The sequence below is a fragment of the Pogona vitticeps genome, chromosome 2, assembly GCF_051106095.1.
Source record: "Pogona vitticeps strain Pit_001003342236 chromosome 2, PviZW2.1, whole genome shotgun sequence".
In the NCBI taxonomy this organism is placed as follows: domain Eukaryota; kingdom Metazoa; phylum Chordata; class Lepidosauria; order Squamata; family Agamidae; genus Pogona; species Pogona vitticeps.
This window is the reverse complement of record NC_135784.1, coordinates 220,412,268-220,429,618: the sequence shown is the minus strand read 5'-3', so window position 1 is coordinate 220,429,618 and position 17,351 is coordinate 220,412,268. Positions and strand designations below refer to the sequence as shown.

The 17,351-nt window shown below is 43.0% G+C and overlaps 1 protein-coding gene and 1 pseudogene across 1 annotated transcript in view; both read right to left on the bottom strand.

Annotated features, from left to right (window-relative positions):
- HAUS6 (HAUS augmin like complex subunit 6) overlaps positions 1-17,351 on the bottom strand; it is a 110,678-nt gene that overhangs the window by 31,070 nt on the left and 62,257 nt on the right. The window contains exon 17 of the mRNA XM_020790384.3: positions 15,168-15,222. Within this exon, the coding sequence (XP_020646043.2) occupies positions 15,215-15,222 (8 nt within the window). The 3' untranslated portion in view covers positions 15,168-15,214. The remainder of the gene's footprint in view (positions 1-15,167; positions 15,223-17,351) is intronic.
- LOC140705124 (U1 spliceosomal RNA) lies at positions 5,981-6,135 on the bottom strand (annotated as a pseudogene).

The following is a 17,351-nucleotide window of genomic DNA, read 5'->3' as shown; positions in this document are numbered from 1 at the left end:
TTTTGCAAGATTAATGGCTTCGGTGTGAATGTTAATGAGCTCAGACTTCAATGATTCCGGTGCAGATTCAAGAAGAGGCAGTACCTTGTTCCAAAGCCGTCGCTGGTACGCCCCCATCACAGCTTGGTAGTTGATGTTTCTAAGTTTGAAGAGAGTAAATCCACCTTCCCAGAATGTCAATCTTCCTTCTTTGTTTGATGGTGCTATAGTAGATCTATTCCTCTTGATTGACTGGATTCAACAATTATGGAGTTTGGAAGAGGGTGTTTAAGTAAAAGCTCTATATCTGAACCATGGTTTTTGTACATATTTTCAGTGTGTCTGGATATCTGCATCATTGATGGTGACTTATCCCACGTATCTTTAATCAGTTTAAGAATGGACTTGATGAAGCTAAGACTCAGAGGAGGGGACCATTCCTGATTGATGTCATCAAAAACTGGATTGGCTGCTGCAATATTACAATTTATGAGAACAAAGGGGGCATTACATTCCCTCAGCCATTAAATTGTTCCACACAAAAGCTACTACTGTATGGCTCCCAATTGGGCCCCTTACCAAATATTACAAGCTTAGAACGTGTACAGTCAAAATTCCTGGGGGGCAATGTTAGGAGTCCCCAGAGATGTCACCAATGTAAAACTAAGATTGGAAACTGGTCAAATTAAAATCGAAGCCAGGATATGCATTGCAATTCTCATGTGCTGGCTCAGACTGTCTTATCTCCCCGTTGGTCTTGCACCAATGATCCTGCAAGACACCTTAAAGTCAAAATGGGTTCAGTTAATTGAGCAAAAATTAGCCTCTTTGGGTCTCTCTAGGTCTAGGTTGACTTTGTTAACCATGGGAATGGAACAGGCAAAGAAAATAATTAAGCAGTGTATTGAGGACACACTGAGAGACAAAATGATTTAAGCAGTGCCCCAAAATTCTACCTTAGGGAGGACAATTTATACAAGGTTACAGCAGTACCTTATTTTGCCCAGTTGGAACAGCCCAGGCATAGAAGGGCATTTACTCTGGCCTGGCTTAATGCACTACCCTCAGCAGTGTAGGAGGGACAGTATAAAAAGAGCACCTTTGCCCATGTGGAATGGAGCAGATAGAAATAATTGAACACATCTTGTTGTGGTGCACATTTTACAAGGATGTACGTGAAGAACTTGTTTCCCCTCTGATTGGCCAATTTCCCAGTTGTACAGAGCAACAATATATGCATGTGCTGCTGTTTGACTCCAATCCCATTCTTACACATAGCGTTGCCAAATTTCTTACTGCTGCAACGGGCATTAGAAAAAGGTCCCTAAAAGCAGATGAGCCTCTGTAGTTAGAGCATGGTTTGCTAGAAATTCTGGAATTGCTTTAGGGGAGATGTTCTGATGCTGCTGTTCACCTAAGAACCGAGTATTTGCATTTGTTCCCAATATTTTTGTATACCTCTGTATATTTATATATTTTGATGTTTTATTTGTGTCTGGTCTTTGACTGTAATAAAGCTTTATCTATCTATCTGGATTGGTTTCTGGAGAAGGTAGCTCCTTGGCATGGAGCTGTAAAGCTTTAGCCATCCTCGACACCATCTGTGAATAAGATGTATAGTCCTCCTAGGGGGAGGAAGGATGATTATATATGAGAGGTCGGAGTAGGGAGATCAGGTAATGGTGATGAGTCCAAAAGAATTTCATCATCAGGAGTTGGATGAAGAAAGGATTTCGGTATCGACTGTCTGAGGCATGGAACACGAATGGTTCCGAATAGAGGAATGTATAGGTTGAGAGTCCTGTATTAGTAGTTTGTAGTGATTTGTGTCCATGTTGCTTAGGTTTCTCCCTATGCAATGATTTCGACCGGGTGGATGACGTGGTTGGTACCTGTGCTGTGAAAGCAGTTGTCGTAGGCTTATGGGATCAACCTCGATGCCATGAATGAGTGCATGATCAAAATATTGTTGCATGAGGTCGAAAAACTGATATGGCAAGGGGAAGTATTCCCTGCCTGATTGATGTCGAGGTTGAGAAATGTGTTTTCTCTTTTCTCTGTGTTTCTTGGGGGGGATGGTGGTCGGAATTGGACCCAGATGATTGGATGTTAACTGCCCCCCCTGTTGCAGAACTAGAATGTGCCGAGGCCATGCTGGACTGTGACTCAGCTCCAGAATGGCCAACATCCAGAAAGAGGCTGTCTGCCGAGGTGACAGTTCGAGCCATTGACGTTTGTGCTCTCTCTCTCTCTCTCTCTGGGGTAGAAACACGGGTCTCCCTAGACAACTCCTCAAATATAGGTAAAGGGAGAATAGCCTGAGGAGGTTTGATAGCAGTGGATTTGGCTTTTTCTTATTCTTTTTAGTGACTGATTTTTCCTTCTTTTTCTTTATCAGACCGCAAAGATGTCTTTGAAGTCAGCGTTGACTTTCTTTAGCCGTGGACCTGACCTTTGCGTTGGTCTCCTTAGACAAGGGAGATGGAATTGATGGATCGGGAGCTAGTGTGCTGAAGCTTGTCACTCAACCGATACGGTAGGTGATCTGGCCGTTTCTGCACCCATTGTAGGCGGATCCATCACCTGCTGCCAAAAGTAAGATCTCAATCTCTGTAGCCTTAACTTCAATGCCGGTTTGGTTAGTCTCTTACACGCGGTGCACAAGTGATTCCGGTGTTCTTTACCCAAACAAAACAAACACTTCTCGTAGCCGTCCGAGAGAGGAATCTTATTAGCACAACTGACACAGCTCCTAAAAGGCGCTGGCAAGACCATAAGGAGGAAAGAAAAGGACGGTTGGAAATGGGTGGGGGGAAGGGAATCAAAAAGGCGGGAAAGGCAAAAATGGAACTAACTTATAGGGGAATGTTGATGAATTTGACTGAAAAACAGTAAGTTATCAATTAGAATAGAATCAGAGTTCAATAATATTTAGTTTGTTGTGAAGAAAAAATGCTCTATCTTTCCTAAGCCTGAACAGCTTGGCAGAAAAAAGGAACTGAGGGGAATCTGGAGTGGGAGGAGCATGTGCCCCACAGGGAAATGTCCCACTAAATTGTTACTTTTAGCTTTAGTGTCTTTCGAGAAGTTCAGCACAGGCGCAGAACAATCCATTTGTGTGTATTCACAGAGGCCACGAAGAAGAACCAGAGAAAATTGGAGATATTAAAGGAACATGTTGTGCAAAGATGGACATGATAAAGAACAAAAATGGTAGGGACCTAACAGTAGTAGAATGCATCAAGAAGAGGAGGCAAGAATACACAGAGGAATTATACCAGAAAGATCTGGATGTCCTGGACAACCCAGATAGTGTGGTTGCTGACCTTGAGCCAGACATCCTGGAGAGCGAAGTCAAGTGGGCCTTAGAGAGCATGGCTAACAACAAGGCCAGTGGAGGTGATGGCATACCAGTTGAAATATTTAAAATCTTAAATGATGCTGTTAAGGTGCTACACTCAATAAGTCAGCAAGTTTGGAAAACTCAGCAGTGGCCAGAGGATTGGGAAAGATCAGTCTATATCCCAATCCCAAAGAAGGGCAGTGCCAAAGAATGCTCCAACTACCATATACAATTGCATTCATTTCACACACTTGAAGAACCATGGTTACAGTTAAGTAACCTGTCTTCCTTCAATGTGGACTCTGCGAATACACACAAAAGGGTGACTAGCACGCCCACTCACCGGAAGGTGGGATGTCACTGAAGTATAGATGTCAACACTGCTCTCCCGAAGCTCGTCTCTCTCTTAGCCCTCAGGTCCAGTCTGTAGTGAGTTATGAAGGTGGAGGCATTGGACCAGGTGGCAGACCTACAGATGTCCGGAATGTCAATGCCACATAGGAGGGCTGTAGAAGCAGCCATGGCTCTCGTGGAATGAGCCCTAAGGCCTTCAGGTGGATTCCTATGTTGGATTTCATATGCCAAGGAAATAGTAGAGACGAGCCATCTGGAGAGGGTTGATGAAGATGCTGGAGATCCTTTCTTATTGCCATAGAAGCAGAGGAACAGTCTAGGCGAAGAACGGAAGTTCTTGGTGCGGGAAACATAAAACGCTAAGGCTCTTCTGACATCAAGGGTGTGGAGCATGTGCTCAGCATCAGTTTTTGGATTGGAGAAGAGAGTGGGTAATATGAGTGGTTGATTCACATAAAAGTCTGAAACCACCTTAGGTAGGAAGGACAAGTCGAGGTGTAATACAACTTTCTCAAAAATAATGTAGATATCTTTGGTCTGAGCAAAGAGCCGCAACTTTGCTAGCTCTCCTCGCCAATGTGATAGCAACAAGGAATGACATCTTGAATGAGAGCAACTGAAGGACACAAGTCGCCATAGGTTCAAACGGTGGTTGAGTTAAAGCGTGAAGAACCACCTGAAGTGACCATTGAGGTGTAGGGGCCTTCGTAGGTGGTCTAAGGTTGGTCAGGCCCTTGAGGAATGCCTTAAGCATAGGATGGCAAAATAGGCGTGCTGAACTAGAGTCCCTGGGTTGAAAGGATACAATAACTGCTGTGTAAACTTTCAGAGTCGAAAGGGAAAGGCCGAGATCAAACAAATAACGTAGAAATTGGAGCAAAATGGAAAATGTCACTGGAGTGCTTTGCAGATGTCTAGTCTCTGCAAAGTTAACAAAACTCTTCCACTTATAATGGTATAGGTGAGTAGTAGAGGGCTTCCTGGCACTGTCTAGTACCTCTTTGATCGAGGGGAGATCCTACACGCTGTCAAATGCAGCATTTCCACATCTGGATGGAGAACCACGCTGGCATCTTGGTGAGAAGATGTGGCCAAGGTGGAAGCCTGGCCATGTCTGAAGCCATTGCTTGAAGTGTAGGAAACCATGCTTTTTGAGGCCAGTATGGTGCTACTAGTATGGCTTCTGATCTTGTCTGACATAACCTGATCAGAGTTCTTTGTATGAGGGGGATTGGAGGAAAGAGGTAGAGTAGGCCCTTGCTCCAAGGGATCATGAGAGTCCGTTCCATGACCTGCCCTGGAAGCATAAAGTCTGCATTTTTTGTTCAGCCGAGTTGCAAACAGATCCACCCTGGGATATCCCCAGCGGTGGCAGAGGGAGGTGTATACCTCGTTGTCCAGCTCCCACTCGTGTGATTGAGATATCAGTCTGCTGAGTTTGTCTGCTGTCTCGTTGCCTGCAGTGGAAATGTGAATGGCTACTGGAAAGATATGGTGCTGGTAGCACCACTCCCACAGGTGAATTGTTAGAAACAGAAGGGATTTGGAGTGTGTTGATGTAGTACATGTTCGTGGTGTTGTCGGTGACCAGCTGTACACCACAATCCTGTATCAGAGGTAGGAAGGCTTTAAACACTTTCATGACGGCCAGCAGTTCCAGATGGTTGATATGCAGGTTCCTGCCCTGCTGGGACCACAAGGCATGTATCTGATGATTTCCGCAATGTGCCCCCATCCGATGGGGCTGGTGTCTGTTGTGACTTGGATTGTTAGCTGGAGAAGTTTGAAAGGATGGCCGATCATGAGGTGTGGGAGAAAAGTCCATCACTGTAGCTGTTGTGCAAGTTCTGGAGAGACATGAAGTCTTTTCCTTTGACTGTCGTGAATCGGATTGAAGAGGGACAGAAAGCACATCTTTAGTCTTGCGTGAGCCAAGGCAGGTGTTATGGATGCCATGAGTCCTAAAAGGTGTTGGGCCTTTTGAGCACATACTGTATTTTTTGCTCCATAAGACACACTTTTTTCCTCCCAAATAGTGGGGGAGAAAGTATGTGCGTCTTATGAAACAAATACAGTAAAAAAGGGGTTCAACCACCACCCAGAAACCCCCTACTACCATGCTGGGAGGCCTCTGAACTAGCACCAGACACGGCTTGCTGTTTGGACCTCACCATTCTGCACTGCTGGCTTTCCAGGATCTCCTTCCTGCAGCCCACCTGGAAAACCAACAAGGCTAACAGGCCTATGGTAGCAGGCAGTGAAAATAGCCAAGGACCAAAGGGGAAAGAGTAATTCTACAAAGAACAGGGGAAACCACAAACACAGTCCCCTGCTTAGGCAGTTGGTTTTCCCACATTTGGGGAAATCACAGGGGTCAGCACATCCAGAGTGCAATAGATGAGCCTTACCCCAGGAAAACCACCTTTACAACAATAGTATCTCCCCTGCCAGGTATGAGTTGGAATGTCCCCTAAACCACCTCCCCCTTTCTGTGCCCTGTCCCCAAAAGGCATGGTGACCCCTCGGCTGCACCTCCTGATCGGAACAGGGCTGCACAGCCCCAGTATCGAAAGAGGCCAAGAGAGCTACTCAGTGTTTTGGGGTGCCCCACAGGACCCCCACCAGGGGCTGGATGTTCCTCCCACAATCCTCCAGTGCACAGATATTAGTATACCTAATATGCACGGAAGGCAGGGAAAGCGGGGAAATTCAAACTTTCAGTTAGTGAAGAGGCTGCTCGTCTGCTTCCTTGCTAGTTCAAGCAGTTAGAGAGCTGGGAGAGAGACCTAGGACTGCCTGGTATTGTCTTTTTAAAATGTTAAATTTAGTTCAAAAACTGTTTGTTTGGAGTTAGAGCTTGGGTGAAAAGGTGCTCCGTTTGAGTTGAAACCTGCTTGTGTAGAAACGTGCATGCTTGCCTTAAAAATCTGCTTGTTTTACTTTAAAACCTGCTTGCTTTGGGTTAAACTGTGCTTGGGGGAAAAGGTTCTCCGTTTGAGTTGAAACCTGCTTGTGCATAGGGGTACTTGCTTTAAAAGCTGCCTGCAAAGCCTTTCAGACCACCGCTGATCAGCTGTTAGGTAGGGAGAGGGGAGGGGGAAGGAGCAGGAGCGAGAAGAGTACAAAATGGCTGACGTCTGCCGGCTGCCTGGTGGCTTTTAGATGTTTAGGGCTCTTTTTTGGCTGATCTGGGGTCTACCAGGGCACAATGAAGAGCAAGGCTCAGTCTACAGTAACTGGTAAGGGACTTTCTTTTAAGTTTTTAAAGTTTCTGACCTTCCCCCCCCCCAATAATGCATTAATTAATTTTCAATGCATTTTTATGGGAAATTTGGATTCAACTTGCAAACTTTTCAACTAGTTCTGGGCATCTAATAGAGAATGTATTTCCAAAGGGTGTTGCTGCAAGGAAACTAACTGTGCCTCGTGACTTCTAACTGGATTACAGTACCTGCTTCCTGATTTCAGCTACTATAGTTTGTATTCAGTTTTTTTGGCTCATCAAGAACATTGTTCATGGCTTTGTGTGGCCTAACCTGTTGTGCCTTGCATGCTATAAACATTCAATTATGTCAGAAAATGGAGATTTGGTCTTATGCTGAGCATGTGCTACTGCTGGTGAATGGGATCAGGTTAAGCTTTGTGTTGCTGTTCTTTTGCATAACCTAAAGTAAATAAGGAAAACCAGCTGTTAAATAGTTTAATTCCACTATTTATCCTCCACACAACTAAAAGGGACCTCTCAATGCAGTGCCAAATCAGACAAACCATTTCTAACTTAATATAGGCTTGAGCTGTAGCTGGGCAAAGTTGCACAACAATATCATCTGTCATTGAGACATTTCTATAAGCATGGGGAGGAGGTGGATGAAAGGAAATGTAAAATATAGGTAGTGTGATATAGGTCTTATCACTGGCTGATAATGGTCTATATTAATGCCACTGTTCATTGCTGTTCACTTTACATGGTTCAAATGTTATTCTGTTATAGTTTATTAAATATTATATTACACTATTTGGTTCAGAATATATTTTCCCTCTGTTCCTCCTCTAAAAATTAGGTGCGTCTTAAGGTCAGGTGCATCTTATGGAGCAAAAAATACGGTACCGTTTTGTTTGGTTTGAACTTCTGTACTTGCAGTCTTTATCTTTCTGATTCGTTCTGAGGGAAGGAACACTCTGCCTACATTGGAGTCTAGTCTGGCTCCTATATAATTTATGACTCTGGTGTGAGAGTTGATTTTTTTTGTATTGATTGTGAGACCTAGACTCTTTAGAGTGTGTAGAACGAAGTTGGTTTTTTTGATGGCTTGTTGCCTGGATGGAGAGACGATCAGCCAGTCGTCTATGTACGGGTAAACCTGGATTCCTTGAAGTCGTAAGAATGCTGCCACTGGCGCCATGCATTTCGTGAATGTCCCTGGCGCTGTGGACAACCCGAATGGGAGAGCCAGGTACTGGTAAATGGTGTTCTGGAATACAAACCGAAGGTATTTTCTGTGGTTTGGATGGATTGTCACATGGAAGTAGGCATCTTTGAGATCTACTACCACAAAAAAGTCATTTTTTTCTCAATAGGTGGATGATGGAGTCTAGGGTGACCATCCTGAAGCTTTTTTGCATGAAGGTGAGTGTTCAGCTCCCTTAGATCTAAGATTGGTCTGATTCCCCCATCTTTTTTTGGGACCGCAAAGTAGCGAGAATAAAACCCGTTTTTATGTCTCTTCTGGGTACTTTCTGGATGGCACGTTTCCATAACAAGGTTCGAATTTCTTCTTCTAGGACAGGGTTGGAGAGTGTGAGTTTTACCTGTCCCAAAGGAGGATATTCTATTAGTTCCAGCTGATATCCTGAGCGAATGATGTTTAGAACCCAGGCATCTGTTTGTCCAGTTTTGTAAAAAGGGATGAAGTCGTGTTGGATGGGTCCGTCCGGTCAGAGGCAAAGGAAAGTCAAAGATAATGTTTTGATTTCTTTGCAGGAGGTTTGTAGGATTGCCGACACTGTGTGGACTGGGAACGGAAGGCAGATGAAGAAGATGCTGCCTGTGATGATCTGGATGGACCTTGGCCTTTAAAAGGACGGAAGGATTGAGAAGACTGTATTGTGAATATTGAGAATATTGTGAGTAGGGTTGTAGCCATTGCTATTTGGGAAAACTAAGTTGCTGTTGCACTGAATATGACTTGGCGGTTTTCTTCATTTTATGAAGTTCGTCCAAATTATTGTCTGCTTTTTCGTTAAAAAGGCCCGCAGAATCAAAGGGCAGATTCTCTATCCTTGTTTTGACATCATCCATGATAGTGGACCTAAGCCAAGCGTGACGTCTGAGGGTGACGGCAGACATCAGAACCTTGGCAGCAGCAGCGTGACGTGTTGCTAGTCTCTGATGTTGTGAGACTGTTTGAGCCTCCTCGTAAGTGTTGATGAAACCTTGGCGTATATCTTCAGGCGTTAATTTCAGAGCCGGGAGGATTCTTAGCCATAGTTGTTTCTGGTAGGCGCTCAACGCCGTTAAGTAATTTGTTACTCTGAGGAGGAAGGAAATGAATGAGTACATCTTCCTACCCAAGACTTCCAACTTTCTCCCCTCCTTATTGGTTGGGGTAACATGAACTTTGGAGTTTGTTCTAGAGGAGCTTATCTCCACAATTAAAGAACTGGCTACAGGATGGTTTAGAAGGAAATTGGTGTCCTCTCCATGGACTCTATAAAGATTCTCTGTACGTCTGGAAATCAGTGCAGATGCAGCTGGATGATTCCAGGCATCTTTTATGAGGTCCATAAGGGCAGGGATGCCAAACTGAGCGGTGGAGAGCACTCTTGATTGATGTCACAGAAAATTAAGTCTTCAGTTGGTGGTTTAGTTTGTTGTGTGTCCAGCTTTAATGTCTTAGCCAATCTGGATAGTATTTGTACATAAGAGAAGTCCTCGGATGGAGAGGAGGGGTGAGGGTCAGCTGCGTCTGAGCCCATTATCTCTCCCTCAGGTAAGTCGTCAGCTGATGCCTCGGGATAAGTGTCATCATCAGGAGGATAGGAGGCTGCTGAGAAGTCCGCCTCTTCCTCTGATGTGGAAAGTGAGCGATGTCTTTTGTGATGTTTTTCAATGGCAGTAGATGTGGACTTAGCATGTCGAGAAGACACTGATACTGTCGACGCTGAAAAAGGCGGTGCGGGTTCTTGCTGAGTCTGTGTATTCTTAGGACGATCTGTTCGTTTACCATTTTTGTCAACGTCGACAATTTTTTGGTGTCAATGTCGACGGGGAGATGTAGAGGGAGAAGAGGAGGATGTCGAGGAATATGAACGTCTTGACCTCTTCTTCTTTCTATGACGGTCTCTCGATGTCGAGGAGGATTCAGACTCAGAGTAATCTCATCTGTCAGTTTCAGAGTCGTCACAATCGCAGTGTTTCTTATGTCGACGTCGAGATGAACGATGTGAGGAATGGTGCCGGTCAGGAATCAAATGCTTAGTCTTCTTAGTTTTTTTTGCGTGGAGGCGAGGTCGGTCTCCAGAGAACCGATGCTGAAGAAGGAGCCGGAGATGCCCGCCCAGTAGATACAGGGCTATCTGGCCCAGAGGCCAAACTTGTAGTGGCACGTACAAGTTGGCTCGGGGTCGGAGATGTCAGATCCACTGATGGTACAGGCTCCATTTGTCTAGGAGGTAGCGAATCAGCTGCCTCAGACATTGATTCCCATCCTGGGAAGAATCTTCTAAGATAGGAGAAGAAACCGATGCCAAGATTGGAGGCAACTGCTTGAGGGCCTCTTTAGACTTGGACGAAGCCTTCAGTTTGGTTTGCTTGGTGCTCTTGGCAGAGGCAGTAGAGGATCCCTTCGATGTCAAAGTGGAAGTTTTCTTCAAACCTGTGGACTTTTTGGTGGGTTCTTCTTTAACAACCGCCAAAGGCAACTGATGCTGAAAGGGTTTTATCCCACAGATGGTATTTTAGTCTCTGCTGGTGAGCTTTAATTGCTGCCTTTGTAAATTTTTTACAGTGCTTGCAACTGCCTGACTGGTGAGACTCCCCAAGGCAAAAAAGACGATTGTGTCCATCGTGAAAGGGTAGCTTGCGGGAACAAACGATACAGCGGCTGAAGGGACCGGATCAGGACATAAGCAGGTAGGTAGTAGAGCAGTCTTACTGATTAATCACGCGTGGCCCACTAATGAGTGGGAAAATGTCCAGAAGCAATAAATCCAACAGAAGGCAAGAGAATAGTCAGGAGGCAGTCCGTGATGAGGGCAACAGATATAGACGAAGTCAAAAACGGTCTGTGGTTGAAAGATACCAAGAATTTTGAGAAAATGCAAGAAATATATCGAAGCTCAAGCAAGAGGTTCCTAGCCAGACGGCGGTAAAATTGAACTGGAGGTTGGGGCGGGTGAAGCATGCACTATTTGGGGCAACTTAAACTTTGTTACTTTTCTCTTTAAGCTCTAGAAAATTCCAAGAGGTCCAGCTCAGGCGCTGATTTAACCCTTTTGTGTGTATTCACAGAGGCCATGCTGAAGAAGGGGAAGATATGGAGGCAGTGACAAATTTTACCTTCTTGGGCTCCATGATCACTGCAGATGGTGACAGCAGCCACAAAATTAAAAGACGCCTGCTTCTTGGGAGGAAAGCAATGACAAACCTAGACAGCATCTTAAAAAGCAGAGACATCACCTTGCCGACAAAGGTCCACATAGTCAAAGCTATGGTTTTTCCAGTCGTGATTTATGGAAGTGGGAGCTGGAGCATAAAGAACGCTGACCACCGAAGAATTGATGCTTCTGAATTGTGGTGCTGGAGGAGACTCTTGAGAGTCCCCTGGACTGCAAGGAGAACCTATCCATTCTGAAGGAAATCAACCCTGAGTGTTCACTGGAAGGACAGATCCTGAAGCTGAGGCTCCAATACTTTGGCTGTCTCATAAGAGAACATTCCCTGGAAAAGATCCTGATGTTGGGAAAGTGCAAGGGCAAGAGGAGAAGGGGACGACAGATGAGAAGATGGACAATGTCATCGAAGCTACCAACATGAACTTGACCCAACTCCAGGAGGCAGTGGAAGACAGGAGGGCCTGGCGTGCTCTGGTCCATGGGATCACAAAGAGTCAGACACAAGTTAACGACTAAACAACAACAATGCTGCTTAAGACTGATGGGAGTTGCAGTCAAACATCACAGATTCCTCTCATCTGCCTTAACATGTATATAGAAAGCAACAAGTGCTTGCAATGGGTCCTCAGCATCAAGACATACAATAAAGTTCACAAAGTAGTGCTGTGAGTTCAGCAGTAGCACTACGGAGATAAGAAATCAGTGCATGTTACTGATATTCAAAGAAAAATCTAATTTCATTACAATTAGATGCTGTTTTGCTCATGTAAATGCAACATAAATACAACACACAGGAGCCCTTTTACTAACAGTCAAAGGTCACCAAATGCTGGTGTCACATCTTAAGACAACAGAGTCTGTGAACAAATATTGGGCCTACAAAAGCCATTAAACAGATTATCAACAGTCATGGGTCTCTTATATAGTATGACTGTGAGGTCAGCATACACCTACATACCCGCAGTTGCAGATCTCACATATACATTTCTCAGAAGTCTGGGAAAGATGTGGAGTCACTGGGGAAGCCATTGTGGTGAGTTAATACAGTTGCAGCCTTCTTTCTAAAAAGACAGAATCTGTAGGCTAGCTCTTGCCAATCTCACTGCTGTAGGTGGCAGTGGAAGGAGGTATCCTGCACATCCCAGTTCATCAGCTTTGCTGGAGCAGCACAAATTCTCTTCCCTGATAAATTTGCTGCCTCCAGAGGACTCAATCTCTTGGATAGTAACCTAGAGAACCTTTGTGAAGTCACTTTGTGAAGTCACAGTATTGCAGGCAGCAATATTGCCAGAAGTATGCCTTAGTACAGTAGTTAGCTGTGCTAAAATGGATGGATAATTTGTATCCAAGTCTAAAATTGGATCAATTTAGGTTTAGAAGTTACTGGGATACTCAGCCTGTGGGCATTTTGTAAAGTACAGAATTAGTTTTATTATTAAAACATTCAAATACTAGTTGATAATACTGTATTAATGTTTGGAAACTGTTAGCCTCACCTTTGGAGTTAGAAGCTATTTATTTTCACAGTGCATGGTCCTAAATGTGGTAAGTATGAACCAGGTAAGAAGTTAATATTATAGTGTATTGTAATATTGCAATTTACCACACAAGCTGGTAACTGACTGAATATTGCAATAGCAGCTATTTCTGCTGAGAAGCTCCAGAGAATCTGATGATGGGATGGTGCTGGAGCAGGAAATCCCAGGAAACAAGCTATGCTATTGGGAGGAAAGCGATGACAAACCTAGATAGCATTGCAGAAGCCAAGGAAGAATATACTCTATTCCCTATACCTGGAAGAAAGGTACACATGAACAGATATAAAATGCAATACTGCTACTTCCATTACTTTAGTTTTATTTAATTCTTTAGAAGAGAATTGAGAAAGAATGTAACCAGAGAAGATTTTAGGAACAGAATTTTATTTGTTAATCTTTTTATAAAGTGAAGTATGTTTTCATAAATATTTTAAGACAGACATTCGTCTGAAAACAAGAGATATGTTATTAGAATTCAGCTTTTTTTCTCCAAGGCCATTTTATAACTGGGCAAATTAATTTGGGCAATGCAAGTTCCCATTTCTGATATTAGTTCTTAATAGCCAGGATCCATCACCATTTTTTTTGCATCCATCACCATTTATCTAGTTTAAGGTAGACAAACTAGATGGAAGTAGAAAAAATGAATCCCCAATGAGCATCTGCATAGCCTATTGCTGTGGGAATTCTACACCAAGAGACAGTGAGATGTTTACACTGAACTGTAAAAAAAGTGCTTTTCATCAAGGTGATGTCAAAGGCCTAATAGCCATATTAGTGACTGTTAAGAAAGGCCACATCATTTTCCAAGACAACCTATTTTATAGGGAGCAACTTGCAAGTGTAAGTAATCAAAAGAGAACACAGAAGAGAAAACAGAAAACTGTTACTGTATTTGCATCAGTAATTAAGACTATTCCCAAATCTCCCTCGATGCCTATGCAGAGAGAGGACAAAATACTGATGGATAATTGGTTTAGTCAATTGTTTGCAAAAAAACCCCACATTTCTTTAGAAAGGCATGTTAAAATGTTAGAACAAGATTTCTTTCAAACTCTGAAAGAAGTGTCTATTAATCTGATTACAAATGATGCCTTAATACAGATTAATTGTTCTACTGTTACTTTCTTTAGAAACTTAAAATTCTATACAGTGGTGCCTCGCTTAACGATTGCCTCGTTTAGCGATGAATTCGCATAACGATGTGTTTTTTTAGAAAATAATATGCACCGTATAACGATGTTTCCTATGGGCGATTTTCGCTTAGCGAAGTTTGGGACCATGCTTCGCATAACGAATGCAATTTTAGGTCCCCTGCTTCACTTAACAATGTTTCTTTTTTCAATTAAAAAAGTGTCTTAGAAGGGTCAAAAACAGTTCTAAATGCTTGGATTCGTTAGAGGACCCCTTAAGTCATGTGCAAACCTGATTTGGCTTTGATCTGACTTTTCATTAATTTATGGTTAATTTTTTTTTCGGCCCATAGGAACCAATGGACCTGTCAAAATCTGACAGCTCCATGCTTTCCTATGGGGGAGAAAACAATTCACCATAAATTAATGAAAGTTCAGATCAAAGCCAAATCAGGTTTGCACACGACTTAGGGGGTCCTCTAACGAACCCAAGAATTTAGAACAGTTGCTGAGTCTTCGTTAATTTTTTGTGAATTTTTTCTTCCCTCATAGGAAATAATGGAGCTGTCAGATTTTGACAGCTGTCAAAAGTTAGGGGAAAAAAATCACCATAAATTAACGAAAAGTCAGATCAAAGCCAAATTAACTTTTGCATCCGTTTTAGAGGGTGCAGAAGCTAATCCAAGCATTTAAAACCATTTTTGACCCTTTTATGACACACTTAATTTTGCAAAAATTGACTTCGCAAAGCCATTGAAATGTATTGAGTCAGCTTCAATACATTCCAATGGAGGAAACATTGTTTCGCTTAGCGATGTTTCCTATGGGTTTTTTCGCTTAACGACGGCAATCCGTTCCAACTGGAACGGATTAACTGGTTTCCAATGCATTCCTATGGGAAATGGTGTTTCGCATAGCGATGGTTTCACATAGTGATGTTTTTTTTGAACGAATTAACATCGCTATGCGAGGCACCACTGTATTTGTGACTAGCCTGAAGTGGCCAAAATTTATCATTTCCTTGATCACTCAGAATAAACTTCAATACTAAGGAGACTGTACAACAAGCATAAAGTCCTAGTTAACACCAGCACCTCAGTTTTTAAAATGTGAAGTATTTGCTAATTTTCTTTATCAAAGTTTAATGAGCAAGTATCACATCTAAAGTCAGTGCATTATAATTATATAACCACGGAACGGCTTCACCTTCACAAATCTTCGTAGACAAGAATTCTTTTGCAGCCAGCTTCACACTATTTTTCTGAAAAAGAAACATAGTATTCAGAATAGTTCCTATTTGGCTTCTGAACTTTGCAAAAAAAAAAAAACAGGGCACAAATGACTTGAAGTACAGGATTTGTATGTATGGGGTAGAAATCTGTTTTAAAGCAATCTCAATTTTGTTTTTTAAAAAACTTAAAGATTTTTAGGGACACCCTGGCTACTATAATTTAGAGTCCGCAAAGAATACAGCCTTGCTATAGAAAAAATGTTTAATACAAAGAAGTAGATTATTATATTAAACTGGTTTGGAAGATCCCCACAATTTAAAAAGTGGTTAGCAACCATGGAGAGACAGGAAAAGCCACTCTGATTATGTGGTGCTTGGGCTTCTGGTCCATGTAAAGGTAAAGGTAAAGGTTCCCCTTGACTATTTTTGTCCAGTCGTGTTCGACTCTAGGGGCTCATCCCCGTTTCCGAGCCATAAAGCTAGCGTTTGTCCGAAGACAATCTTCCGTGGTCACACGGCCAGTGTGACTTAGACACGAAACGCTGTTACCTTCCCACCGAGGTGGTCCCTATTGATCTACTTGCATTTGCATGCTTTCATACCGCTAGGTTGGCGGGAGCTGGGACAAGCAACAGGAGCTCACTCCGTTGCGTGGATTCAATCTTACGACTGCTGGTCTTCTGACCCTGCAGCACAGGCTTCTGCGGTTTAGCCCGCAGTGCCACCTGGTCCATGTACCAGAGCCATTTCAAATTGTTTGCTTGTTTATGTATCTAATACAGCAAACTCTTCGCACAACCTAACCAAAAGAGAATATTAAGTGTCCCCATAAATACACTGCTATCTGAAAGATCATACTAACCCTTCAGTTTATTAAATAGATTTTCCTTTTGTACTGAAGAAAATGCAACCAGAAGACAAAAGTTCTTTCCTCTCATGAAGAGTCTCACGTGATGGTATCTTGACAAATTCTGCACCCAGTGTATATGGTTTTCCAAAATGGCTAAACACATCATTAGTTTCCAAGTCCACTGGAACTAGATCAGATTCTGATCTGCACCTTGTACTCTGCTTTTTAGAAGATGAATTTTCAAGAACAGTCTTTTTTTAATGCTTCATATCGGCTCTGAATAGAGTAAAAATCCAATTTGTGCTCATTTCCTGCTATATCAGGAAAGGTTTTGCTATCTCTGGAGTTTTCTTCGCTTAGTTCCTTTGCTCCTAAATCATTCAGACTTATGGATTCACCTTCCTCTGGGAGAGTTTCCTGAAGTACAGTGGTGCCCCGTATAGTGATGATAATCCGTTCCTGATAAATCGTCGCTATACGGATTTGTCGCTATGCGGGGCAAAAAAGACCATAGGAACGCATTAAACGTATTTTAATGCGTTCCTATGGGCAAAAAAATCACCGTTGTGCAGAAATCCTCCATGCGGCCGCCGTTTTTGCTGCCCGGTAAGCGAGGAAAGGGCGTGAAAACACAGCTGACGGCCACTTTCTTTACCCAGCGGCCATTTTGGAACCGCCGATCAGCTGTTTTTAAAAAATAGTTATGCAATAATTGGTAAGCGAAACGCTTACCGATCATCGCAAAGCGATGTTTTGCCATTTAAAACATTGTTATGTGATTGCTTTTGCGATCGCAAAAACTCAATTGCTATGCGGACTCGTCGTTTTCTGTTTCAGATAGCGACAATTCCGGATAGCGACGATTTATCCGGAACGGATTATCGTCGCTATGTGGGGCACCACTGTATGTATGTATGCATGTATGTATGTATATATATGTATATGTATATGTACATTTGTATATATGTGTATATATGTATGTGTATATATGTGTATATATGTATATACGTATATGCATGTATATATGCATGTGTATATCTATATTTATCTATATACAGTGGTGCCCCGCATAGCGACGATAATCCGTTCGGAAAAAATCGTCGCTATATGGATTCGTCGCTATGTGGGGCAAAAAAGCCCATAGGAACGCATTAAAACACGTTTAATGCGTTCCTATGGGCAAAAAACTCACCTTAAAGTGAAAATCCTCCATGCGGCCGCCATTTTCGCTGCCCGGTAAGCGAAAGGGTGCAAAAACGCTGCAGGCGGCCATTGTCTTTACCCGGTGGCCATTTTGGAACTGCCGATC